The sequence below is a fragment of the Melospiza melodia genome, chromosome 2 (genome assembly GCF_035770615.1).
Source record: "Melospiza melodia melodia isolate bMelMel2 chromosome 2, bMelMel2.pri, whole genome shotgun sequence".
Classification (NCBI taxonomy): domain Eukaryota; kingdom Metazoa; phylum Chordata; class Aves; order Passeriformes; family Passerellidae; genus Melospiza; species Melospiza melodia.
In genome coordinates this window covers 60,700,103-60,728,028 of record NC_086195.1, presented here as the reverse complement: position 1 = coordinate 60,728,028, position 27,926 = coordinate 60,700,103, and the positions used below count along the sequence as shown (strand labels likewise).

The 27,926-nt window shown below is 47.6% G+C and overlaps 1 protein-coding gene across 3 annotated transcripts; it reads right to left on the bottom strand.

The window, feature by feature from the left end:
* LOC134414163 (galactosylgalactosylxylosylprotein 3-beta-glucuronosyltransferase 1-like) lies at positions 1–27,926 on the bottom strand. 3 transcript variants are annotated; one of them, XM_063148366.1, is made up of 7 exons: positions 27,843–27,926; positions 11,198–11,255; positions 9,325–9,473; positions 8,467–9,002; positions 6,958–7,254; positions 6,353–6,460; positions 1–3,292 (listed from the first exon to the last, which is right to left on the bottom strand). In XM_063148366.1, the coding sequence occupies exons 3-6, from the start codon at positions 9,434–9,436 to the stop codon at positions 6,374–6,376; spliced, it is 1,032 nt and encodes a 343-aa protein (XP_063004436.1). In that variant the 5' UTR covers positions 9,437–9,473; positions 11,198–11,255; positions 27,843–27,926; the 3' UTR covers positions 1–3,292; positions 6,353–6,373. The 3 variants fall into 3 exon arrangements, with proteins under 3 accessions (XP_063004436.1, XP_063004434.1, XP_063004435.1); XM_063148364.1 differs by having other exon boundaries at positions 8,467–9,005; positions 27,843–27,925; XM_063148365.1 differs by having other exon boundaries at positions 8,467–9,005; positions 9,325–9,469; positions 27,843–27,920.

Genomic DNA, 27,926 nt, shown 5'->3' with positions numbered 1-27,926 from the left:
TACTGTTCACATCATATTTAATAATGCTCTAGTACCATTCAATATAAATAAATAACCATTAAAAAGTACTTTCTCGACATTCTCTTTTGTTCATCAATAGTATTTTCTGCAACAGGAAAGGTTAGTAATATTCATTGGTTGGTGAGTTGGATGAATCTCAGAGAACATGAATATCAGGTGCTAAGATGCTAGTAAAAACCAGGTGCTGCCTTCTCTTGTTTAAACACCTCAGGCTTGATCTGTGGCTTCCCTCCTTACTGCACTCACTTCCCCTGAAGCCTGTAACCCTGGCAGCTGCTTCTGTCCTGGGCTCCCCCACCCTGCTCTGCTGGCAAACAACCATCTTAACTTGTGGTGCCCGGTACTCACCCACCCTTGGCTGATACACCTTGGCCAGCAGCAGCCCTTGCTATCCTCAGGCTGCTCTACAGGCAACAGAGTCTTTGTGCTGAACAGGTCCATCTGTCTGCTGGCCTGGAATGCCAGCTGTCCAGATGAGGTTTTGGTTCTGCACAATGTAGTGACTGACAGAACTTCTTGATTCACAGAGGGTCTGCTCCACAGGGCCAGGCTGGGGCAAGAATGGAGGTGGTGCAATAGGGCTGGTCTTGAGAGCCGACTCTGACCAAGACTGAACCGACAGTGTAGTACATACAGAAAGAGTAATTTTACTTTCTTGTAAGGATGTAGAGAGAATGGCTCTCTAAAAACATGTATGTGGTGGGATCTGTTGCAATGGGAATAAATCCTTGCTACAGACACTCACTGTCAGTGCCTAAATCTATGTAGGAGCTGGGTGAGGTTAAAGGCCAGAGAATTAATCACCACATCTCCTCCTGTTCATACGGGCAGAGCCTTTGCCCATCTCAGAGGAAAATGGAGGATCATAAATCAACTCCTTTATTCCCTCACCCTTGCTCATTCATTGAAACCACAAAGAAGGGGACTTAATCTTGGGTTAATGCTGGCTAGAAGCACTGAGCCCACCTGCCTCTGGCAGGGTGGGCTGTGAAGCCCACTGGAGTGCAAGCCCTGCTACCTTCTGCAGAGGGCAGGGCAAAAAGCTCTGACAAATGCAGAGTGAAAAGCATTCTGTGGATGCTGGACTTCCTTTATGCTATGAGGTGCCAGTAAGCACTGTAAGGACCTTTCTACAGTCCAGAGAATACATTGCTTTCTCACCCCATTCAGTATTTCCTTCATGCTGAGACAGCTGGCAGGGTGGTCTTGTATTCTGGTGTGTTTATCCAGACAGGCCCTGGCCTCAGCCTTACTAAATGCAGTCTCAATTTCTGTAGTTGTTGCCTATTATTTGATTTCTCCTGTCTCTCTCTCTCAAAGGAGGCATCTCTTCTGCTGTGCCTCTCCCATACTTTGGTCCCCTGCTATAGCAGGATGCATGGCTGCTCTTTCTCCACTCAGGGAATATGGACCAACTCCCCCTCTCAGATACCCTTCAAAGAGCCCCCTTCATTGAGGCTTCCTGAGAGCCCGTGGGGACTGTCTGCTGAGTGAGGCAGTCCTTTGCTCATGTTTTTACCTCAGTGTGATTGCTTGGGAGCCAGAAACTTAGTGCCACCCACGTTTGTTGCATAAAAGAACTGTGATTTCCTTCGCTGTACTGTCCCCCTTGCTGTGTTTCTGATTATTTTGCCAGTTTCAGATACCATTGTAAAGAAACCCCAGGGAGCACAGAACATATGACATTCATCGGTGAACACCAAGCTCCACTGTTCTGAGGCAAGGGGGAAAATATTCTTTCTTCATGAATGTGTCATGTGACCTAAGCTAAAAACCAAAGCTAAACAAGGAATAGGCAGAGAAGAATTCTAGTATAAATAAATCAACAAATAAATAAGTTTCCTGCTAGCCCTGAATTCCTTGGGTAAGGCGTGACTCAGTTGCTTATAACTTTCTCCCAGCTGTGAAATCCTTGATGTGTTTTGAATGCCTTAAACCTTGTTTCTCATGGCCTGAGTGAAGAAGGTTTTAAAGATCTGCTCAGAGGGGTTTCTGGGTCATTCAGGGAATCTTCCTGGAAAAGTCACAGCGACACCACTCCCCACGCACACATATGGTACCAACACTTGTGCTTTTAATCCAGTGCATCCTTTCTTCGGTCCTCATTTGCACCTCCTGTTTTGTAGGCTGCCTCCCACCTGGCTGTCTTCCTGTTTTATTGAGGGAAAGGGAAACCCTTCCACATGACACTGACTCCTCTCTCTTCACAGCACCACACACTCCTTTCAAAGTTCAGCTGGAAAACCTTGCCACATTTGTTATTTCAGTTGTCATGTATGTGCTCAAGATAGGTTTTCCGATGATGTCTCCACATTCCTTGATGTTCTCACAGCAGATGAGTGCAGGCTGAGGGTTCCTCTTCTCTGAGCACTTCTCACCCACCTCCCTCTCAGAGAGTTGTCTTCCTCTCTGGAGGTCTAGGAAGCAAGTCCATGCACATGATTTGAGGCTCCTGAAGCACCTGATGGTGCTGCAGCAGGCTTCCAGGCCTTGAACGCGCTCAAGTCCACCCATCTTTGCCCCTGCTTTCTGCTCTCTGCAGCAGCACACGGAGGCATGTCTCCCAGTGCAGGAGAGGAACTTCTTCCAGAGGTGTCTGTGCCTGGGGATCTCAGATGGAGTTTTCCAAAACAGCCTTAAGCAGGGACAGTTCAAGATCTGAGCTGAGGGACAGGCACCACATCCCTTCTGAGCTCCTAAACCCCAAATGAGGTTCATCAGCACAGGTTCCTCTCCAACACTGAAGGCTGATCTGTGTACATTTCAGAGTGCCTCACTCAGAGGGAGAACTCTCATGCCAGCTTAGCTTTAAAGCTGTTTTGAGAGCACACCAGCCTCAGGCCAACAAGTCCATGTTTGTGCTTTAGTGACAACTCCTGTCCTTGAACTACGGCAGTTCACAGTTGCTGTACTGAAGCTAAGGCTTTGCAAGATGCCAGGAGAGACCTTTGGAGGCACCTGCACCCATCCTGGATTTCAGCCTCTGTGCTGGCACAGTGGAGAATGAAGATCATATCTAGTAAGTTTTAAGAAATGGTTAAAAGTACAGGGCCCAGTGGGGAAGGGAAGTACTCCTCTCCAAGGTGGGGAGGATCTCAGGGCATCACCTCAGCTCTGTCCCTCCTTATTACACCTCTTTGGGCAATGGGAGCTGTTTGGGGTGGTGACATTTGGGGTGTTTGTCATTCTTCAGAGCGCTGGGCAGGACAGGCAGAGTGCACAGTTGCTATGGTTGCTGATGAACTTCAGGAACGATCACAGCTCTCTGCCTCTGTCAAAACAAACACAAGGTGAGGTAAGAAGGTGTAAATACAACATGGCTATCCCCCCTGGCTCAGACAAACACCTTGCAGGCATCAGTGAACAGGTTCCTCCTGAACTGTGCATGGCTTTGGGCTGGGATATGGCTGAAGAGCTGCAGGGATTCTCTCTGCACTAGAGTCTTAGCTGGCAGATTTTATTTACTAATTAGAGAAAGTTTCTGACAGATTTTTTTGTCTGCACTTAAAGTCATTATTTTAACTTCTCTGATAATTTTTTTTAAAGAAAGAGTAGGAGGATGAGATCTGAGGATCTATTCAGTCTGTCTGGAAGCTGTGAAATGCAGATGAACCTTCTCTCTTTCCAAATTTCACAATAGCAGGAGTCCTGTGCTAACCTAAGCACACTCTTCTCTTTTGGATGCCTGTAAATAAAAATTAGCAATAATAATAGGTAGTTTTTATAACACCAGTCTTCTGTGATAGCTTTCAGGACTTTAAGAAAGAAAAATATGAGGTGAAATTAATCTTCATCTCCTGTTCTCAGAAGGCAAAGCCTGTGTTTCAAAGGTGTTTCAATACAGTCAGCAGGGATGTATGCTGTGATAGCTTTGGGCTGCTCTGTGGCAAGCAGCCATGCAAGAGGTCCAATTAGAGATTAGGGGAGTACCAAATCCCACACCAAGCAATGTCTGCCTGACTCACATCTGCAGGATTTAAAGAGAAGGAGGGCTCTGGGAGGTCTTGGACTTAACTGGCTTGATCTGATCCTCAAGGAGGACTAATTGCCAGGAGGGAAAGATGGAAACGTTCTTCCTATTGTGTCTAAGAACAGAAGATCCTCAGGGGAGCAATTTTGCCTCTTTTTGTTCTCAGCACGGGCTTATCTAGATCATGCCTATCAATGTTCTGAAGCTCAGCAGCCTTGATAGTATGAACTTCCAATACACTGAAGCCTTCAGCAGAGATCTCAATTTAAAATTTTAAGAGATGCAATCTGAAGATTTTGCTTGATTGCTATTGATAGTCAAGCAATTTACCTTGCATGTGTCTCCTGGAGTAGATGCCCCCTGCCAACCTGATGTGTCAGAGCAGCTGCCCCACATGACAGACAGTGGTGCAGAAGGGATTGTGGTCAAAGTAACTGCTAATGCAAGTACAAAGATCCTTAAAAATCTGCAGAGTTGATCCAGCCAACAATCTGATTGAAACCATTGGAGAGGATGGCTTGGATTAAGGTGCAAGTCCTGCTGGTGAATCAGTGGCAGTGTCTTGATCTTGTAGGCTGGTTGCTTTCCTTTCCCACAACAAATCACTCATGGGAAGCCATTCTCATGAGACTCTATAGCTGGTGCATAACATTTCTTATAGAGGACAGCTGAGTGTTTGGCCAGGGAGAGAGGTGAGGACAAAAGAGCCCAGCCAAAAATGGCTCTTTTGTGGAACATTACATCTGCACTGTGCATCTCCAATGGAGCAGCCTCTCCTCTGGCAAGTAGGCAAGGAGGGTCTAATCCATCTGAGTTTTTATAGGCCTGCTCACCCTGTATAAAGTAAGTGATTCCTGCAGAGCAGTTAACTGGACTGTGAGTCCTTGTGAGATGAGTTTGGGCAATCATAGCTTTAGGCAACTGCAGACTCAGCACGGGTGAGTGTGCAAAATGAGCCTGTTGTAGAGGATCTCACAAAAGCACTGGTGAAAAGAGGAGCTGCTGCCTAAGCACAGGCATAATTTATGGGTTTCTAGGATATCTGTAATATCAATAAAAAGCTGTCAGAAATGGTACAGGGTTTGTGCCCTGTGGGAGGGACAGGCAGGCTACCCCAGGGTCCCTGTGGTGGCACCAGGTGTCTGTGTTTAGATAACTGACTCCCTTCCATCTGCTGCTGGGTGTGCAGGCACTGGGATTGCTTTGCACTATTTGTGTGGTGTCACTCAGAGATGATGAGGTGCTGTGGCAATGCTGAGTGCAGCTTCTAGTGATGCACACAGAGATCAGTGCAGGAGTTGAAATACTCATGACTGCCTATATAAAAGCTGTCAGTTTTATTTCCACTGGTAGAGCTGAGCTGAGGTGTATATTGGGGTCAAAACTAAAAGCACTCCTGGAATATCTTCCAAAGTAGGACTAAATCATTCAGCATCCTGTGTCCTGACACAGTTATGACTGATTTCAGAAAAAGCTGAAATCAGTCATACCTGTGTACTCCGAAATTGGGATATTTTTATTCTTTTTGGAGTTTTGGGGTGGGAATCTCCCATTGAGATCACAGGGCATGGCATCTGGACACTTCTTCATCATCATTCTCTTTCTAAGAACATGTCAATGATCTCTGATACATTCCTGCCTCACCTGTGGTGGTTGCCATAATTCCCCATCCTGCTGCTGCTGAACCCTGCTCTGTGAACTGCAAAGGCACTTCCTAGTGCATTCAGTATTTCTCCTCAGCAGCAGATGTACTCCTAGCTCTGGGAGCATTGGTACCCAGCACCTCAAACTGAGAGACTCTATGTAGGTTGTGCTTTGCTGGTTCCTGTTCTGAGGTGCTCTAAGCATTCCATCAGCCTTTCCCTGCTGCACCCACACCCCAGCTGTTCATGCAGGATAAAAGCTGAAGGGGGATGCATGAAATGCAGGATAAAAGCTGAAGGGGGATGCATGAAGCACTGCACAGGTGGCAGGGCTGCCAAGGCAAAAGGTTGCCTGCAGCAGTGTGATCTTGTTCTATGCTGTAGAACAACTCCCACACCAAAGGGAGTTTACAGCTGGATGAAAGAGTCCAGGGGCAAGAATTTGGCATGTCATTAATACTGAGTTAAACTGGGGGATTCTGCTGCTTCTTTTCTCTCTGTCAGGCAAAACTCCCATATGGTCTGCAAGGAGGCTTGAATGAGCAAGAAATACAGAGCATACATGGGTAAAGATGAGAATCTACTTCTTGTCCAAAGGGTGGCAAGGTGAATTACCAGAGCAGTCACATATGCAGTTTTTGAGGAAATAATAGCAGAAATAAGGAATCAGGTATAGATTATTTGCCTTGCTAAAAACAATAAAGACAAAGATACTCACACCCTGGAGCTGGCTCTCTGCTTACACCTCTACTCTGGGGTCTGTAAACCCACGCTTGCCTTCATTAACCAGAGTGGGCCTCTCAGTTCTTGTGTGCCACACCAACACCTAGAGGGAAGCACAGAGAGTTCAGGGCATTCTGAATAGCATGGAAACTATGAAAGTACTTCACCCATTGGGTGGGATCCTCAGAAAAGTGAGGCTCAGAGCTGTTTGAAGAATGTGATTGAAAGCGGTTGATCCTGGGAGACACTTTATGGGCACATGAAAAAGTGACAAGGAGGAGAGATCATTCTAGAGCAAAATTACAGACTCAACCCTCTGCCAATCCTCCTGGACTTTGGAGAAGCAATCTGGGCACAAATTGTACATCTGAGCTTCTTTATTAATGAAACATACCTAGCACTGCTCCTTGGCTCTCTCTGAGCTTTACGTCTGTGAAGAATTTAGCAGGCTTTGTCCATCTGTCTGTCCCACCATCAATTGGCACTGACATGTGCCAGCACAGGGAAGGCCCAATGGAAGGTGAAAGAGTGTGGCAGGAGGCTGTAAAAGCAGCCAGGACCCAGTGAGGAGACTGTATCTTTGAGATTTCTTGTACTCACCTTTGTGCAGTTAGCTGCTTTGGGCTCCAGCCCGTCCATAGTCACTAAATCCTTCAGCAGACTTGTTTCCTGGTACCCTCCTTTAACTCCCTCCAGCTTGAAACTGGCGTGAGGCTTCTCCAAAATCAACTTGATGCTGATAGCAAATCCAGCCATGTCAATAGCAAAGGGACGATTAGGGTCGAAGACGGTTTTCCAGCCCACCACCTTCCCTGCTGGGCTCACTTTTGGGGATTCATATCGCAGCCCCCCAACGAAAGCCACTGGCCAGACTGAGACCCGCCTTGTGTAGCGCATCTGTGTGCCAGAAAGAGACAGTGCTGTGAGAATGCAACCCTGCCATGTCTGTCCCAACCCGTTAGTGCACCATCCTCTGCTTTCATTGGCACCTGTCCTCCCCCACGGACTTCCCACGCAATCACATCGCTCTTGGCAGCCAAGCTCTAGTTCACCTTGCTGCTGCTTGAGGAGCTACAGCTTCCACAGCCACAAGGCAAATTCTTAGCACGTTATTCTCTGAACAACAACTCACTGCTGTTCTGTGCCCACATCCAGTCCCACAGAAGAATGAAAACCTCTGCTTTTCTCATCCCATTTGAACTTTTACCTTTTTGTTATGGTAGAATTTTATCATTTTTGTAAATGCCAAATACTACTGTTACCAGGCCTCTAGCTCTGTCTTACCAACTCCACTCACTCCAGCTTCACACTCATGCAAGTAATCTCCCTGACTGATTCATCTTTGTCCTCATCTATTCCAATTTCTCCCCACACCTCCTGCCTTGTTTTTCCATCCACAGCTACTGCCTAGAAGTGTGGGGGTTTATTGAAATTGTCAGAAAGGACCTGGAAGTAAGTAAAAAGGATGAGCTTAACAGAGACCTAACAACTCTGAAAACTGGAAATGTGTTGTGATGCATAATTCTGCTCTTCAAGTGGCCTAGTACAGTTTGGCTTAAATCGGTGACAAGAGAGTTTACTGGATTTTTGCAAGTTCACAATAGGCTTGGCATCTCACAAAAGCCAGGTCTCCAGCAGAAGTCTGGGCAAGCTCCAGTGATCCCAGAGGCACAGCTCTCTTGTGGTGGCTGGAACTTGGAGAACTGAAGGACAGCCAAGGAGTAAAGGTGGATAGAAAGTCAGACAACTCTTCTATCATCCCCTAACCAACACACCCCTACAACAGCGCAGATTTACACCTTGCCAGAAGTTGTCTTTGGTGCTTATTTAAATTAGGTCAGCTCTCCCTGAGGAGAGGTATAAATTCTGAGGTACACATCCTGTGGTCCCTGGCAAGAGGAACTCTAGCTGGTGCAATGAGTGAGTGGCTGTTCACATCCACAGCCTATAGCATGGCAAATATGTTCCTTACCCTTTCAGCTTGCATCTGTCCTATACCCAGCTGCCACTGCATGGCAGAGTGGCAAGGTCTTTGCAAGTGCAACTGGGCTTAAGAGGCTCTGCAGCTCTATCCTGCTTTTCTGTCCCATGTAATTTTATGTCTCTTACCTCTTCAAAGAGCTCCAGGCTATAGGTGTTATCATCATCAGCAAAATAGACTACGCCTTCCGGTGGTGCGGTGTTGCTGAAGCTGTCCCTCAGCCAGTGCAGCCCCAGGTTCCTCTGCAGTGTCCCCCTCGGGGTGTGGGATGGGATCCAGGACAGACCCAGCTTCAGGCTCTTGGGTGTCTCCACGTTGAGGTGGGTGAAGTTGAGCCCAGCCTTCTCCAGCAGGTTGGACACAAGGTTGGTCCTCCGTGGAGAGTCCTCCACCACCACCCAGTGCAGGTTCTGTACGTGGAGGAAGGTGTTGGCCAGTCGGGTCAGCTCAGCTTTCTGCACGGGGCGGGTGTAGGTCGGGGTGATAACAAAGATGGTTGGCAGGGTGTCTGACCATGGGGGAGGCCTGGAGTACACATAATTCTGGATGATTTTAGGTGTTGCCCCTATGCTTTGCTGCTGCCGAGTGCATGATGGGAAGACTTCTTCTCTCAGTGCAGACGTACCATTAAGGAGAGCTTTAGAGGTCACGTTCTCGTCTGTCTCTTCTGGGACAAAGCAAAGGAAGAAAGAGGAAAAAAATCAAAATGTGTCAGAGGACTAATAACCAACAGGCTGCCTCATGTTCAGGGAGGCACACATCTATCTGGAGTTAGTGCTACATCCTCTCTACAAAGCCAGCCTAAGGTGCATGTTTAACACACTCTTAAGAACAGTTTATGTTTCTGCTGTCAGCAAACCCAGAGGGGGCCTTCAGGCAAATCTGTCTTTGTTTAACCCTTCCTATGAGAGAGCATCCCTGCTGAGGGTTTGCAACAGAAGTAATCACAGCCACCAGCACACTGACAGCAGAACTTTTGCACTTACTTCTCAGCAGGCTGAGGTAGTGGGTGGTTGGGTACTGGTGCCACAAGGTTAGGAGAAGAGCCCATGGCAAGGCAATCAGGAGCGTGGTAAGAAGGTTACGTCTCCTCAGCATGCTGCAGGGAGCTTCCAATGCCCAGGCATTTCTCTACCTTTCAGAAAAGAAAAAAGAGTAAGGCCTCCAAAATATAAGTTGCCAAAAATGCAGGGAGGCATGACAAATGTTTGGCCCTGATCCTGCAAAGTGTTGTCTAAGTTTACAAGGAGCTCTATTAATACTTGAGGTCCAAACCATTATCCAACTTGGCCAACTCTGGTACCAATAGAAGTTTTTAGCTATTTCTGTTGCTCTAAAGAACCTCCCACTATCCCATGATGAAACCACTGTCCTTGAGTTAGGGTTGTTCATGTTGCTGATTCTGAAGTCGGAGAGGACTTCCACTTGCCTCCTCTTTGAGACTTGTGCTCATTCCTGAGCTTTGTTGTGGCCATTTAATTTGCTTCTTTCATACAACTTTTTAGAGCTGTGTGCAAGATTTGTGTGCCTGAATATGCAACTGGACAAAACAGATGTCAGGCATCCTCTAGATATCCATCATCTCTTAACACTTCTGCAGTGTTAATTCATCCTCCTTAGGCAGATGCATTAAGGCAATTGGGCATGCATGCTATCATCTACCAAGCATTCCATGAAATCCCAGCCTTGGTCATTCCACAGGGCTGGTGATGCCTGCTGAATGTTTAATTATCCCACATCCCTTTCTACTTCTGGTTTGCAGTGTTTGGCCATTGCAGCATTTCGTTGAAATCACAGACTTTGGAGTACCCACCAGGCCCTACCAGGTTCTCCTGCACTCCTAGGCTGATGGCATTTTGAGGGAAGAGAGTGATGGCACCATGCTGATACAAAAGGAGATTCAAATTGATTGGCTCTCAATTCCAGCTCTGCCAGGGATTTTTAAGTGTACCAAAGGCCAGTCAGCTAAAACCAAGGTCCTCAAAGGGACACAAGCACATTTTGCTCAAAAGCAACTCTATGCCCAGGATTTGGGTCCAGCAGCTCCTCATCTGTCCAGAGTGGAGGGATTGTCTTGCTTCAGCCTTAGAGAGTTGTGGCAGAAGAAATATGACAACTGGTCTAAAAATGACAGGAGCCACAGGGTGCTGAAAGATATTAGGAGATGCTAATCTAAATTCATCCTCTGGGACCTCTTAGAATCTGTCTTTAATTGTTTCTCTGACATTTTACCTTGGTGTCCTGAAAAAACCAAGGAATATGCAATAGGAGGGCTCATCCGTGCCCTACCACCAATAACTGTCAATCCTGTTTCAGCCACATCTGACAGAAGACTAGCATGTCTCAGCAACTCCTCTGGTGGGCAAGTGGATGTTCATAAGCCCTATTAAGGAAATTACTGCAACACAAGCTCATTCCTTGCTAGGCACCAATAGTACCAATGATGGAGCAGTCCCTTTGGGAAACATATTCCCACTGACTGCTCCCCAAGCCAACCATTAATGGTGTTGATGTTTAATGTTTCTTACCTCCTCACTCAGGAAACACCATGGTGCCCCATTTCACTACTTTCAAGCTACAAAAAGCTGATGAAGAAGTGGACCAAGGAAGCTGCGTGGCCAGGGGCATACTGGAGTGTTTTGGTGATGTGAGCAGGAGCCTTGTGCAGCAAACATGCTGGCTCTGCTTAACTGCATTGCTTTTTGATCACTGGCTCTGGGGCAGGTACAAGAGTGTCCCTCAAGCTTTAGTGCCAAAGGCAGAGGTATTTGGCAAGCTGCAGATCCAGGCCAGACACAGGGCAGGATGAGGTTACCCACACCAGGGACTGCTTTCCCCACAGGAAATCTTTTCTCTTACCAGTGTAGCAGCGCAGAGTAAAGCCTCCCATCACTCATGGCTGTGAGAACAGACAGAGCTACAAAAGAAATCCAAGGATTGCTATTAACAACTGCAGATGCCTAGGCCCACCCAAGCCCTTGCTCAGGGTCATCACAACTCCTTGCTTCCTTTGGTATGCTTGCAATTACAAATGTCCCTGCACCAGAGTCAGGCAGCCACTGCTTTTTCCCTTTTATTAAAGGCCTTAATTATACAGACACAGTTTCTATGCAGCAGACCTGCTACTGCTGCAAACTCAGGTTGCTTCTGGAGGGAAAGAGAGGAGGAGGCAGCCGTGGCAGCCATGTTTCCAATAGAGCACAGAGGAGAGTGGATCAGAGTTGGAAGAATTTTTAACGAATTCCTTTTCTAGTTCTTTCTCCTCCTCCCTCTTCCAGCCAGCCCTGTTCATGCTTCCCAAACACAGCAAACAAGTGGAGATGCTGCCTGTGTGTGCAACTCCCCTGGTGCTCCGTGCTCATTTATTTCTGCATGCACCTTCTCTCTATTGCTTTTCCAAAGCAAGCAAGGCTGAACAAGTTAAACCCTGCATAAAGCCCCAAGTAACTTGTGAACCTCACAGAGGAGCTGACTTCAACCCCATTTAAAAAAAAAAATCTCTATTGGAATACTTTATTTTCTCTTTAAAATGTTACCTTGTCTCCCCCACTGTCTCCCCTGAATCCATCATGTGTACTCTTCTCTGTTGCTTTATATCTTTCACCTGCCTTTTCTCAGTCCTTCAGAGTCTCTTTTCTTCCCTGTTTCCAGGACTACAGAAATCCCCTGGCTTACTAATAATTTTAGCCTTTGTCTTCTGTCCTTACCCACACAAAGGCCCTTTGCATTCTCTTAATGTCCACCCCTCATGGAATATTTCCCATAAAGTGGTCCATTAAAGCATCAGTCCATCCTTTTGAAAACACAGCATCAAAATCCAGTCACATATCGATGCCTCTGGGTAGCCTGCTGATGGCCCCAGTGGGGCTTACTGCACATATTTTTACCTACTTTTTATAATTAAAACCAAAGTCTCCTAAGTGGCTCGGATTAATTGCATGCCTGCTGGCAAACATTGCAGTGTGTATTCTTGGCACAACCAGCTACCTTCCTTCTGCCTTTAACCCCTCTCAGAGTAGATCCTGTTAAATGAGATTCAAAATCAGAAGAAAATTTTGTGACCATCCAAACCCATGTCCTGCGTTCATCTGGTAATTCCTGGGTTTAAGCTGTAGAGGGCAGGGACCATCTCTTAATGTGCTTGTACAGTCCAGCACTGATCCCAACGGGAGCCTTTGGATGTGATTGCAATACAAATATTATTGATTGTACTCTCTTGCTGGCTCTTCTCCTCCCTTGCTATTTCTTCCGTCCTGCCTATTTCCCGTTCTCTTTCCTTTTCTTTTTTTTCCCTAGTGTCTCCTGAAGCCCTTGTTTGTGTTACACACCCTTAACAACATTAGCTGAATGTTTGATGGATGCCTTCAATATGCTGCCTGTAGCCTTCTTGAGCTGTTTTCCAATTACACATCCCTCTTCTTAATTTCATCCATCAATCTTCTGTTCTCCATTAAAAAATAAACAAACACACAGAGCACAAAGCTGAGTATGATAGGGACAAAATGTTTCTCATACTACTTTGGCTTCACGCTTTGTCAGACTTCTCAGCTCCTGGGATGCAACACCATTCAGTCTCCATTTAAGCTCCTGTTCTGAGACAGGGGGCATTATTCTGAAAGGATTCAGGAGAAGACAATGAGAGAAGCACACAGAGGGTAGAGCTGGGTTCCCTGGAATAATGCTGAGGAGGAACAAGATCTGGCTGAGGCGCAGATCATCACATGTGACCAATCCTTCATCTGTTATTGACTAATTACCAGCAGGGTACAATTTGTTACAGGCAGGACAGCCCAGATATTGAGAGAGTGATAAGGATTCCAGGCTGCAAAATGACCCGGGGAGTGACATTCTCCCTGAGCTGCAGAGTATTTGAAAGGACATGCTGGGTGAATGGGAGAAAGGTGAAAGTTAGGGAGAGACGCAGCTGACTGGGGATTATAAGGCTGACACCTTCCAGTGCCTCTGATTTTCCTACAGCCCTGTTGAGAAGCTGCTCAATTTACATCCTTTTTGATAACTCAGAAATGGTTAGGATCACATGGGCTTTGGTAACTCTCTGAGGTTCTGGTTCTGCCCTCTGCCTTCCTGATCCAGAATGAGAACCACACTTTTCAAAAAGTTTGCTCTGCAGGAGAGGCGATTTTCCAGCCTCTGGTTCAGGTCTGAGCCAGGCTTACAAGACTCTGAATGCTGGACCAACCCCAGCCCCAGGACTGTAGGGCTCTAGTCAGAGACACGAACTCTAAAGATCCTTATCTTCCCAGAGGGACAAATTTCACAGTTCAAGCTGTCCCTTGGGAACATCCTGCCAGCCAGTGTAAAGATTTTCTAGGTGAGCACCCAAAGCAAACTACTCTCAGGTAACGGAGCCAAAAGTTTCAAGAACGGCTCCCTAATCTTGGTTTGAGCCATGTTTGCAAGCCTACTGTTCTGTGTGTACCCTGGGAGGAGACAGGTGGAGGGGGGAGGAGACAGGGCTGTGAGGAGCTGGGTTGGAGCAGACCTGCAGGTAGCTGCAGATGACTCTTAATTTCACACACCAAAGCTGTCAGCAGGGTTTTTGGTTTGTTTTCCTGTGTTTTGCTGCCTCTCTCCACCAGCCCCTAGCCACCTTGAGAAAGTCCATGAAGATTTCATGAGTTCCCTAACTCCCGGTGTGGGAGATGTGATGCTGAAGGCAGAGCGGGGAGCTTTCAATTATTGATGAGAGCGACCTCTCTTTAAACAAGGAATGCATAATTCATGGCAGCGCCGGTATTTGTGGTGAGCAGCACCGGCTCAGTCCCTGCCTTGCTGAAATGCACAGGAAGCCGCTGTCCCCTCTCCCTCCATTCCCTTGGGCCCATCAGAGCCTTCAGTCGAAACTACAATAGTGCTAAAAATTGAGACAGGCCGAGATGCTGCAGGCTTCCCCTCACCAGGCAGCTGCCTCTCTGTTTGAGATGTGCACGGTAAAGTGGGAGGATGGATTCAAGGAGCCACAGAAGTGGGTGGAATGGGTTATTGCTCTGGGATAAGCACGGGTAATTACTGTGCAAACACAGCCAAAACAGGGCATTTCTCAGTAGTGAGACTCCTCCAACCCTCGGACAGGTCTTCAGGAATGGCATCGTTGTAGGACAGAAAGAATAGGCTAGATCTAAAGGACAGTGCCTGAGGGTTCACATCCAGCTGTATTTCTTGAGGGGGTGGGAAACAGAAGGGGAAAGGCAGTTTGTTTTTCTGCTCAGAAAGTAGCAATTTCTCCCCTAAACTCTGCTGGACCTGGGTGGCTGAAAAACAAAGGGGGGCAAAGAATAAGAAGTGGTTTTTTTTTTTTCGCTTCTCATTCAGGAAGCGAAATGTTAATCATACAATCATGGAATGTTTTGGATTGGAAGGGACCTTAAAGATCATCTAGTTCCAACCCCTCTGCTGGGCAGTGACACCTTCCACTAGACCAGGTTTCTCAAAGCCCCATCCAACCTGTCCTTGAACACTTCCAGGGATGGGCTATCCACAACAACTCTGGGCAACCTGGGCCAGCGCCTCTCCACCCTCAAAATGAAGAACACCTTCCTAATATTTAACCTAAGCCTACCCTCTTTCAGTTTGAACCCATTCTCCCTAATCCTTTCCCTACATGCCTTTGTAAAGAGTCCCTCTCCAGCTCTATTGTAGCCCCTTTTAGGTATTTGAAGGTGCTCTGAGGTCTCCCCAAAGCCTTCTCTTCTCCAGGCTGAACAGCCCCAACTCTTTTAGCCTGTCTTCATAGGGGAGGTGGATGGAACAGGGAAGAGAAAGGCTCTGATCCCACAACTGGGATCTTGACCTCCCAGTAGCCCAGGCAATAGTGGGAGACTGCAGTTCTGTCCCAAGGTGTAAGAGGGCTCTTCTGCTGGGGGTTTTAATCATCCCTCTGCTGCAGACCTGGCAAAGGGCTGCAGGCAAGTGACACCTGCAATCTGAATGAGGTGAGCACTCCCCTACTGCTCATGGGGAGAGAGGGCAAAGGAAAATTAACTGAGTCCCCATGAGAGACAAAACCCAGGGAACTACAAATAATAAAACAATACAGGGAAGGATGGCCAGGTTCTTCCCCACAGCAGGAAGAGCAGAACTACCAGCAGCTGTGTAGTTTCAAGGCTCAGCCCCATCAACACTCTGTCCCTTGGTGCGCAGGCTCCTGTGGGGACAACTTCCCCAGGAAGTGAGTCACTCCCAATGAAACAGCTGCCCCTTCCCAAGCTCCTGCACCTCTTCCTCAGAAGCAAAGAAAGGCTTCATCCTCTCCTGCCAGCTCTGATCCCTTCACCATATGGGAGCACAGTTACTTCAGCCCAGAAACCAGGCTTGTCCCTCAGGAATGCACCATGCACAACCCCCATCCCTCCACTGCCCACATGAAGCCAAGCTGAGCATTCCTCAAAGCTTGGTCTGAAAATAGCTTGACACTGCACCTTTCTGAAGAGCATCCTTGTCCTAGACATGTGGCTTGTGTGTGGGAGCATGGACTGAAGGAGGGTGGTGCTTTATACAGGGATTTCTCCCAAGCCAAAAAGAAAAACCAAACCCACAAACAACAGAAAACAAAAAAGAAATTTGATGGAGCTAATTAAATCTGCTGGCTAGGTCCCACAGGAGCCAACACTTTAGAGACAGCACGTGGCTCAGCCTGCTATCCCCAGATAGATCAAGGGTATCCAGGCCCTATCTGGGCTATCAGCAGGAATGGAGATAACCCAGTTTGAATACAGACTAGACCTTGAACTTGGCTGCAAAGCCCATCCTTGCAGGGAGCCTTCTGGAGCCTGAAAAAGGAGGTCTAAGCCAGGCTATTTTTAATCAGCCCAGACCCAAATGTCCTTCACGATTGATCCATACAACCTGTCACCACATTCTGCCCCCTGAGCATAGGCCAGGGTGGGCTGTGACTCACAGGGACACAGCCCTCTGCCCCACCACAGTTTCCCTGCACTGCAGAGACGTAATCCAGGGGTGCCAGAAATACCCAGAGAAAGATTAGCAGCTCAAGCCCAAAGAGAAGCAGGGGGTACCAGATATCTCCTGAGAAAGCTTGCTCTCTCCTGAAAGACCTCTAAGCTTGGAGTTATCCTGTCTTGAAAGGGAACTCGGGCTTATTCAGATGTCAGCTCCTCTTCCCTGCTGCTGAGCTCTGGCAGAACTGAGGTCCTTTATAGATGCTGATGACTATTACAGAATAATAATTCCAAACGTATCAGCATGAATCAGCCCAATATCTGCATTAGCCAAAAAAAAAAAAAAAAAAAAAAGAAAAAAAAAGAAAAAGAAGCTTTTTTTTTTTTTCCAAGGAGGCAAAATAATTCTAAGGAAGCAAAAACAATAGTGGATTGTTCCAAAGTTTCTGTATATCTCATTCAGAGCTTTCCCCACTGAGTTAACAGCTGATGCCTGTTCAGCGGGAGTGGGAGCTGTCATTTTACAGCTTTTTTACAAAAGCAGAAAGGAAAAACCCATAGTACTGCCTTCCAGAACATTTTCAAAGATGGAGAGGAATTACTTTTTCAGAGAAAAAGGCATTAGGCATTATTTGATGATAACTACATTTCACAGGTGCTTGTTATGGGGGGAAAAAATCACATTGATCACGAGCTCCTTGTAAAGATATGGGGCCCAAAGGCCAATGCTGTTCCTCTGATAGCAGCCAGGATACAGAGACAGGCTTTGATCTCAGCTGTGTGTCAATATGACATCAAATGCAGACCTCCAGAGGAACAAGCTATCACTAATGCACACTCTTGATTGATTTAGACAGCTTGTTTTCCTCCTGCTTTCAAAGGCAATGTTGAAATGCTCTTCCCTGCTGGACTTCCCCATTACTCCTAGGGAGGGCAAAAGAAAGCAAAGGAGAAACTTCTCTGGCTGAAATCACAGTGCAAATGAGTGGGGCAGCAGTTACGTCATTTAAAACACCAGTGTAGCTAAATATGTCTACTCTCTTCCCAAAATCAGTGAAAATACTGGCATTTTAATGGTTACATGTGCGTGCTGGCCCCCTGAAGAATCAGAGCCCTGATCTGTTATTGTATGGAGAGAACTGTGGGCAGAGAATGAATGCAGTGTAAAGGCAGGAATCCCCCTGAGTTTTTATTTGGGAATACTGGCTGAATTATGTGATCAATAAAAGCATCGTGCAAGCAGCAACTATGTGTGGAATGTTCTTGTGGGTGGCTGCTCCATATAGATTAAGACAGAGAGGGCACTGGACAGCACTGATGCCACATCATGCAGGTGTTAGTTGTGTGGGATCACAGAGAGGAGAAACACCTCTCTGGTGTCTTTGATGGACATTTTTGCAGTTGCAGCTCTCTGAGCTGTGTGAAATATGCTCACTTTGTAACTGGCTGAGATGGTCCAAAATGCTAATTCTGATTTCTTCCTCCAAATAAATCATCAGCACTCATTATATTTGCCACTTGCTGTGCAGCATCCAAGTGTCATGTGGACACTTTTAGAAACAAACTCAGAATGGATAAATTGGCACCTAGAGAATTGTCTTTTGCAATTGATATACGTTATGGTCCGCTGCTTGATTTGTACCTTAAATGCCACAGCTGATCTGTATAGCTTGGGCTTCATTAAGACAAGCACTAGAATGAAAATTAGAGTCAGCACACAGTGTTTATTTTTCTGCCTTCTGCTTGTGAAATAAAAAGGGAAGAAGAGAGCAAAAGAAAGAAGGGACAGGAAGCTGATGGTCAGTGTCCTGCTAGGACTGTCCTGCTGTCCCTCCCTGTCCTAACAGGGAAGCTGTTGACTCTGGACTGCAGGCAGGCCACATTCAAATAATGCACCAAGGTGGTTGAGATCAAACCCATATACAATTCCCACCATCTGGGAATGCCAGGGGACTAATATCTATCTTGGGCACTGGCAGCAGCTGCCAGCATATATCCCTGCATCATGATCAGAGTAAGTTTTATTTTGTAGAAAAAGTTAGCAGTGGGTGCATTTGGGTGAACAGATGGAGCTGAGGAGTAGCAAAAGTCACATGCCCCTTTCTAACAACAATCCAAGCCTACCAGAAAAAAAGGATGTGGGTTTTGGTTTCTGTTTTTCCGTGTCTTGCACAGTTAAAATGGAAGAGTCTGTTGGGAAGGCAGGGAAGGCAGTGAGGGAATTGAGGGCAGACGAGCTCACAGCGTGAGAAACAAATTGCTCTCTCTCTTAGAGTGCATGGAGCTTGCCATAGGGCCTGCTGTATAGGGATTGCTCTCTGCCATGCTCCTTAATTGCACATGAAAGCAGCCTGGTCTGAAAGTGTCTTTGCATGTAGTGTTTATAAAGCTTCCCTCGGGAGGGAGGTCAGCCTGTGCACTATTGTGCTCGTGGGCCTCTCTGTGAAATCGTGTGCTTCAGGCTGCCCTAGGCCTGGATGCAAAAGGGGTTTGATATTCCCCCCGGCTGGATCTGTTTCCTGAGACTGGAGTATCATCTTTGCACAACTAGAACCACGATAACCCTGGGAGATGTGTCCTCCCAGCTCTTACACCTCTGCCCTCTGCAGGGTGTGCTGGGCAATGCTGTCCTGCCCACCTCACTTCCACATTCATGGGCTGCCAGGTGGCCTTGGACAGAATAACTGATGAATAGATACTTCTGGCTGGAGAGGGAAGATGAACTAGACTTTTTTTGAACCCTTCTCTGCAGTTTGAGAGCCCTTGGAGCTTCCATGACAGACCAAGTTGGCATGGAAGATCAGGGCAGACTAAGAGTGGTTTCTTGTTAAAAGTAGAAACACACTGCTGCTGCTGTAAATCTTAGAGGTGGATATGAATCTCTCCTGATTCTGGTGATGAATCTGGCTCTCTCCTTGTGCTCAGGGAAGGAAAATTCTCTCTGGTTATGAGGATGTTTGTGGAGATCAACAGGTCAAGTTAGGTATTTCTAGCTTCCCACATGCACACGTGAACTACCTCCATCTGTTACCAGCTCCATAGAAAATACCCCTGAAGGGCCAGCAACAGCTTCTAGGTAGAGGAAACATCCAAAAACTGCTTGGGAAGGAAGAAGGAAGAGACTGGATTTTTGCTTCTCCTGCTGTAACTGATTTCTAGGCCATTTGTGTTTGTTCTGGTGCTCAGGTTAGGACCCGTGTTTGGGTTAGGAAAGAATTACTTACTTGGTATCAGATTTTAACAGTCTGGTAAGTGCCGGGCAGAAGGGAGTACACAAGAGCAGAAATATTGCCTAGTGACTATTTTGCACCAGTGTTTAACAGTTCCAGGACTTGGTTTGACTTCAATAGAGTTACAATCCAAGTGTGGCTTGGCTTGGCATGGCTTGATGGACTGTGAATAAAACTTGCTGAGATGGCAGCTTATCTACCACTGAACAGGAGCTGGTGTTGACAGAAGAGCCACAAGCATCCTCTGCAGCACCTCCAGAAGAGGCTGCTAGGTGGGAAGAAGTCTACAGAGTTTGTCTAGCAGACTGACATGACCAGGAGCACAAGTGGGGAGACTGGTCGTGGTACAGGAACAGGCTCGGATTTATTCTCAAGAGGGTGACAAGAGAGGCTCTTAGAAGTGGTAAGAGCAATTTTAAATTATCCTTTCCCAAAGAATCCTTTGGGGTAAACTATATTCACCCCTAAAAATCCACACAGAGGTCAGCAGTGATGATCTTAGCAAAATGCTTATTGGTGTCCTGTGACTTTGTGATGGTCCTGTTCCCTTGTAATGGAGCTGCTGATGCATATCGAGTAATAAGAGATTTATTGTGTTTTCCTTAATGCTCCAAGAGCCCTATTCTAACACAGAAGTTAGAAACCTCACTTTGGCTGTAAAAAACCCTCCTGTTATAATTGGATGACATGCTGCTGAGCACTGTAGGTTTGAGGAAAATAGGAAAGAGTATGAGAGTTGCTAACCAGAATGGGAGATACACTGGAATTACTGGAGGAGTTATGGAGAAGCCTGTGGGCAGCTGGGGTTCAAGAGGTGCTGGTATGCCATGCTGGAGAGCAGACATATGAGTTAAGGCAAAGCAGGGGACTTGACTGGAGAGAACACCTGAAATAACTAATTGTTCACAAAACAGAAAATGTAAGAGGTTGGTGGGAGTAGGATGGAGGAGGTGGTTCCAAGGGCAAAAAGAAAACAAAAATAGGCTGGGGGAATAATGTTGGCCAGGCTGAGATCTGCCACTTAATAACACTTGACAAAATGCAAATAATTTCTCCTTCCTTAAGATCTGCCAGGGGATGCCTCAGCTATCTGGGGTCAATGATTAACACTCCTACCTCCTTTTCTATTGCTCCATGGAGATGAGGAGCTGGCACACATGTCTGAGGGAGGAAAAAGCTTGCTGTGGACCGTGGAGCAGCAGGATTTGCCAGCTTGCCTCTGACTGCCCAGCCCAGCCCTGAGCTACAGCTCAGCCGGGCTCGTGTTTGACTTCAGCGCACGCTGCTTGTGGGCTTTGTAGAGGTGCACAGGGATAATCAGGATTTGGTTTCTGTTTGCTTGCTAATTTCAGCCCCTGCTGTGAGATTTGGATGTTTCTGAGGATTCTGTATTAGCTTTAATGATTAAAAAATTATTTCAATGCTTAGTGAAGAAGATGCATGATCTATCATAGAAGCCGCTTAGCAACAGGACTCATTAAGACACGTATTAGTACAGAAAGATATCCTTGCCCCAGCGCCCTCTTGGAATGACTATCCACTCATCTAAACAAGATAAAGGCCTTTGCTGGCCTCCTGTGAGGCCAGAGGATAAAGCAGTCAAGTGTGAAACAAGATTTCTTGGTTCTTTTTCTGGCTTCAACTATGCGTCAGTATGTGGATCTGGGCAAATCATTTCACCTGCTTCAGTGCCTCAGTTCCCCCACAGGTGAGATAAGCACAACAATGTATAAGCACTCTGGGGAAATGACTTTCAAGTGCCTAAGCTCATTAGAGAAAAAACAACCAGCACAGTGAATAAAACTGCCTCAGCCCCTTGCTGGTAGTTTGTACTAACCACACGGTTCACTTTGTCCTCCTGAAGCCCCACATACAGTTAGCTAATTACAGGGGAGAAAAAAAGATCTCCTAGCTCCTTACCACCTGGTGGTAGCCAAGCACAGATGTTAAAACTTGTCATTTGGCTCAAAAGAATTCATTTTAGGCAAAGCATTTCTGGTTATCCTTCAAGGAAGGAAAGGGTCTGCCAGTGCTGGGGCAGGATCTAATTTTGCTCGAAGGAACACTGTTAAATACCACGTCTGAGAGGAGAACAGTAATACTTTGTGTTTTATTCCCAGAGTCATTCACTGAATCTCTCAGGCAGCAACATTCTTAGGAGGAAAAACAGAAGTGGGGTGGAGGAAGCAGGTGTAAGAGCAGACATTTCAGTCCACAGTGAAAAAGCTGAGGCATTCCTGATTCTTTGGCTTACATGCAGGACACTGAACTTCATATCTGGATGCACAAGCTGTGGTCACACCTTAGTGTGGGGTAAGGGTAAAGGAAACATAAATGGCAGGAAGACAAGGGAAGAAAAATAGGTGTAGGTGAGAAACTAAGGTGTGACTGAAAGTGATTCCTGAGAAAGGGAAAGGGAACAGAAGAAATGAGGTTAATGGGAATGCAAAAGGAGGAGGAGGAGGAATGAACAAGGGTGAGGGAGCAGGAGACCAAGTGGGACAGCAAGCAGGAGGCACAGTCAAATCATCTGAGCGCTCTCTGAAGAGATTGCCTATTTTGTTTCTGCCCTTTTTTGTGTGTGATCTTGCCTTAAAATTGCAGGAATGTGGCGGCACAGCACTGGCGCTCTGATTTATTAATTCCATCCCGTCCCACAAGCCCATAAAACAAAAGCATCTGTGTTTGCTCAAGAGAAAACCATGAAGGGCCTCATTCACGTCAGAGGTGGAGAGAGAAGCTGGCAGATAGAGGAAAGTCATCGTCTCCTCCTTCCTTTTCACCTTTGTGTGGATCTGGGCTGGGGGAAGGGCCTCGGGAGAGAAGGATCCAGGGGATGAAGTATCAGCAGGGAGAAAGTTAAGATCACCCTGGCATTTGTGCTGGAGAAAGTGGAGGGGAGACACAATGAACACAATGGCTGGACCATGAGGAAGACAGCCCAGCATAGCAGAGAGGACAAGGTCCCTTGCTGCCACCCAGGCTCACCCAGCACTGGTCTCTGAAGTGGCACTTTGTGCAGTGTCACCCCAATGAACGCCAGTCCCATTGCTGCAGTCACAGTCAGGGCTTTCATGAAGCCTAGCACTGTTGCCTAACCCATAGCTATGGACAAACCATAAAAATAAATTAAACCTGCCAGTCATAGATGAAATACCCCTTTACAGCTGTTTTCAGCTTTCAGAATGAGGGAGGATCAGGGCAAGATGAATGTTAACTATCCCACTTTAATAACTGGGGCATGAAGGGGGAGAGGAGCCAGCAACCTTCACTCCTGCCAGGCAAGGATCAACTGTGCTGTTTCTATCAAGAGGCACTGGGAGATTATTGTTGGGAGCAGAGGACCTTGCTAAAACCCTGCCCTTAAGGACAGTGTCTTTAGAAGCCAGGCTGCCCTGCAATGCCCCAGGGGAGCATCACCTCAGGGTCTGCAAGTTACTGCTGCCTGCCTGGCCTTTGGCTTTTCCTTCAAGTTCTCCCACACAAGGATTGCCGAGGAGCAATCCTGCTTTGCTTAGCAAATCACAGTTCCCATGTGCCCTGTACTCCCACACACAGACCCACCGTGAACTTACAGAACGAGACAACACTGCTGCTCTAAAATCTTTTATCCAGAGCTGAGATTGCCCGACTGCTAACCCTGTTCAGCTCCAAGTAATCCCAGCACTTTGCTTGGCTAGAGGTTGGCTGTACTGGGAATAAATGCCCTTGCTCTCATTGACAAGAGGTAACATCCAAAGAAAACCATTTCCTTTTGCAATGCAGCATTATTCATAGACCAGCACCACATAAAGTTGCCAGGACGCTGGCAGTCTGCTAAAATCCACAACATGGGCAGGGGAAGTGGCAGCGTAAGCACCACTGGACCAGCTCAAATCTCAGCAGAAGTTAACCTGAACCTGCTCCAGCTGACAAAACCCAAGCCTACAAGAACTAAGTGTCAGCACACAGGCTGGAAAATACTTTTTTTTTGCTTCTGCCTGGAAATTAAAATATGCCCCAATGATTTTCACTTAAACACATCTCTGTCCTTTTGTCCTTCATCTTACATTGATCAGTGTTGGGGGTTTTGGAAGGTATAAAAAATCCTATGCTAGAGGATGTGAGAGGCCCTGAAGATTAAAATATCTTTCAAGTCGACTGCCCTGTCCAATGATGAACAAGCCACTATCCATCACAATTCCTACTCTTCCTGAATCCTATACTCAGCACCAGCAGCATCTTGTAGCAGAGTTCCTTATGTCACAATGCACAGCATGGGAAAATACTTACTTTTATCACCAAATTGCTACCTTTCATGTTTTCCTGAATGCAGTCCAGTTCCTCTACTGAGAAAAACCCTGAAGAGAAGCATTAGAGAAGCATTCATTCTCCCTCTTCTGTGTTGTTGATTGCTTTGTTTTTCACCCCAATACCCCTCCTCATGTGTCTTCCTGAGCTAACTAACCCCATCTTAAGGAATCTCTCTATGTGTGCCAGGCATTAGTGGGATTACCTGATCAGAGTAGGGATGAACAGCAAACAAAATCTGAAGGTCCCTTTGCTGGAGCTGTGGATCCCATTGCTGTGTCTCAGCCCTGGGAAACTGTGTCTCATGAGGAAACTCAGATCACATTTTATAAATCCCAGGAATTTGCAGAGTGCAATGTTTTCATCTCAGGCAGACAGCCCCCCCACATTGTGTGGTGGAGGAGGCCAGCAAGGTAGCTGATTGAACATTTGGGAGCATTGGCAAAGTAGAAAAATTTGGGTTTTAAGGAAAGGCCTTTGGGAGCACTAATGTCACATGACAGCAAGCTAGAAGAGACTTCAAACTCTTAATTATGAGCCTGCACAGCCTAAAACAGCATGAAAGATTAAAGGACCAAGTTTTCATAAGTGTGCTGACCACCGATTGAGATGCAGTCTGGAGATGTACCCCAGTCAGGGGATCTGACCAGTGTCCCTTTCAAAAACTGGGCTTAGGCAGTCATGTGTGCACCTGAGATGAGGGTGCTGACAGCCCCAGGTCTCATCCATGCCCTATATTCATTAGTCTTTTCTGGTGCTGGTAGGTTTGAAATCACAGTCCTGTTAGGCTGAGTTGCTTCCCAGCAAGTGCTTCCCAGAGAGGCAGGGGCCTCTCGCCTGTGAGACAGATGATGTGGGGCTGTCTCAGCTCTGACGCGCTGAGCTGCCGTGTCTCCCTTGGAAAGAGGGGGTAGTCATCCTGACAAACAGCTCTGTATGTGGGCAGGCAGTGCTCTTAATCACACATGCAGAGTGCTTGGAGATCTTGGGATGGGAAGCGGTGCAGAAAAGCCTAATGCTTATTATTAGGTAGAAAGGCCAGGAGCAAAAGGGGCAGAGTGATTTTAGACTCCTCCAGGGCCCTGGAGGTGTGTGGGACCCAGATTCCAGTCTGGCTTATTACCTCCTTTTTAGGCTTCTTCTTTTATTAGGAACAATTAGATACAAGGAGGAAGGGGACAGATATCATCTTTCCTGTGTACATCCTGCAGAGAATAATTGCAGAGCTTTCTCAGAGCAATTTTGTATGCTCAGTAAAGGGCATCTTCAAAGCCTATCAAATATCTCATCCCTTGCAGGCATACATATGAACACTTGCAACACACATCTTTATTGCTCCAAGTATTGTGAACAGGAAAGACCATCAAAAGTGCTTAATGTGAGGAATAAGAGGCCTTGGATGTGGTTCCAGGAGGTGGATGGAGTTGTGGGGTGGCTTCTTATGTTTGGAACAGGAACTTTGCCTCCTGAGGCATTGGAGGAAAGCTGGACCAGCACCCTGGGAGAGAGGGGCAGCCGAGGCTGGAGTTGTGAAGGCACTGAGAAACAGGGATGTGTAGAGCACTGTCACTGGCAGGTGACTGCCGTGGTGAAGAGGGTAGGAAAGCCATCCAGGGGTACAGCTGGAGACAATCCAATGCAGGCTCCTGCCAGCAAGCTGCCTGCTAGGGACAACTTTGGTCTTAGACACTAAGGACATCTCCCGGCCTGCTGCTGAAGCAGGGGAAAATTTCCTGCCAAAAAGCACCTTTACAAGTGCCTCATAGGCAAGAAGAAAGGATGCTGGGTACACAGGTAACACAGCCTTGAGCTGTCCAGTACAACCTTGGACACTCTGCAGGGAAGATGTCATTAGAGAACACAGGCACTAGGCACCAAAATATTCCCAGACTGTGGAAAGAATATGAATTTAAGAGCTGTACATTGTGGAAGTATTTTCTCTCTTGCGTACATTTAGCTGCTGTATAGCTCTGTACAGCTCCCTAGGCAACAGTCTTCCCAGATGACACTGTAACAAAGCCCAAAGGTGCGGGAGCTTGCTTCATTAAAACCCTTGTGGAGGGAGAAAGTGTCCTCAGCCCAAGTGCTTTGTTTTCTATCCCGTGGCTGTTCCAGTGTCTTGCAAGCCAGGCTGAGGCCCTTTGTTGCAAAGGTGGCTGTATCTCAGCTGTGCTCTGGGATTGCAAGGTTGCCTAGATGATTTTGCTATTATTATCATTATTATTATTATTATTACTACTATTATTGTTACTGCACTCAAAATGTCAAAGAAGAGCTTTAATTTGATCTCACCAGATTCCTGAAACACCAGATACAATGAGTTAGCTGCCCATCTACCTCTGTACCTTAACTGCTCTGCAGAGCCTTAATTCAATGCAGACTGAAGTGCCCTGAAAGCAACACCAATGTCACTCCTGGGAGGGACAGGGGGAGGGAGGGCAGGAATCACAGTCATGGAGCTCCTGGCCCCACACTGGGCAGGCACAGCGTGCACTCAGCTGCTGGTGCTGTATCCCTGGTGTGCCTGTCCTCAGAGAGATTCCAGGAAACCATGGAGCAGGCACCAAGCAGAGGTGATGGAGCCACCACATCCTGCTCCAGGGCATGGAGAAAAGGGGATTGGCAGCACGAACGGCTGCAAACAGATGTGACACAGGCTGTCACATACAGCTCTGCCAGTGGCTTCCTCCTGCCCTGTAACCCTCTCTATTTCCTGAGACAGAGGTTCCCATAATCTCCTGCTGAGGAATCACATTTTAGAATATTGATGGCCTCCCTTTTTTGAGGGCCCCATCCTGCTGTCTCTGTGCACCTATCTCCCAGCTTGTGGAAGTGCTATATGGCCCCTGTTCCTAGTCTGTCTGAGGCTAATGAGGTCAATGCCTTGCACTTCTGCTGGCTGTCCAGAGGTACAAGGTGTGAACCTCCCCATCCATTTTTCCCTTTTTGCACCTGATGAGATTTAAGCCCAAGCAGAAGTGGGTGATCAGACGCATGTGTGAAGCTGCTGTACCTTGCTACACTCTCTACATATGTGCTTTGCACAAGGAAGCCTCCTCTGAGCCCAAAAAATGAGCTGAAAGCACCTGCAATGGCTGCATCGCTCCCTCTCCCCCAGTCACTTGCTGAGCTGTGTGGACTTCAAGTTATCGGACGGGTATTTATAGCTTGCCATTATTGCTCTGCTGTGGTGCTGCTTGGAGCTGCCCTGCTGATTCCAACACCCCTTCTCTCCAGCTGCACAGAAACTGCCCCTTGGCAGCTTTCCCTAAGGAGTTACTGAGGAACTGGCTGCTTCTCTCCAGATTTGCAGCACCTTGAGGGGTTTCTCTCTGTCACGCATTAGCTGCTGAGCCTCTCCCTCTCCTCCCCTGGCCCGAGGCTGGATGGGTCAGTGGCTGGAGCGGGAGGCCGAAATAAAGTACTTTCCAACTCGCCTAGCAAGATCCACCCCAAGCTGCTCCAGAAAACCAGCAACTGCATCCCTCGGCAGACACCCGTGTGGGAGGCAGGGGTAGAACCGGGCAGAACTCTTCCCCAAACCTCCCACTCTTGCCCTCTCCCAATCCACCTCTGCAGAGCCCCTCACTGGGACGCCCACCTGGGGTCGGTTCCAGCGAGGCTACCTGTGCCTGCACACAATCCCCCTTGTCGCCCTTCTGTAGTTTGGCTTCTCCGCTATTTGTCACCAAGAGGCGCAATGAAACCTCTCCGGGAGCAGCGGCGTGCCCGGGACCGGCGTTGGGCACCCTTGCTCGGAGATCCCGGCGGCGAGATTCCCGGCTGGACACACACCAGGAATGAAGGCATCTCCCCACAGCTGGAAAATTCCAGCCCGGGATTGGGATGTCCGGACCAAGGTGTGGGGGGATGCAGGGACAGGGGCTCCCCATCAGGAGCGGAATCGGTCCTGGCGCTGAGCAGGGATGAAGTTCGGGGATTCAGCTGCCGGGCAGAGCACCCCTCCAGCGCCAAGCGCCGCGGGACCGCAAGGTCACCGCTGTATCCCCGCCGCTGCTCCCACCCCCAAAGCCCCGGTGCCCGAGCGCGGGGTCTCCCGCTTACCTGGCGAGATGGGCCGGTCACGGCGGAGACGCGGGGGCTCCGGGCGCGGGGCGGCAGCGCACCGGGGGCTGCCGGGGGAGCATC

What these genes read in the sequence shown, in the direction of transcription:
- LOC134414163 (XM_063148364.1), bottom strand. Translation starts at nt 9,436, where the DNA reads ATGCTGAGGAGACGTAACCTTCTTACCACGCTCCTGATTGCCTTGCCA. An exon ending in GCCTGGAGCTCTTTGAAGAG is followed by an intron (nt 7,255 to 8,466) that starts GTAAGAGACATA and finishes TCTGGCACACAG; the next exon opens with ATGCGCTACACAAGGCGGGT. An exon ending in AAGCAGCTAACTGCACAAAG is followed by an intron (nt 6,461 to 6,957) that starts GTGAGTACAAGA and finishes GCTTCCCTCTAG; the next exon opens with GTGTTGGTGTGGCACACAAG.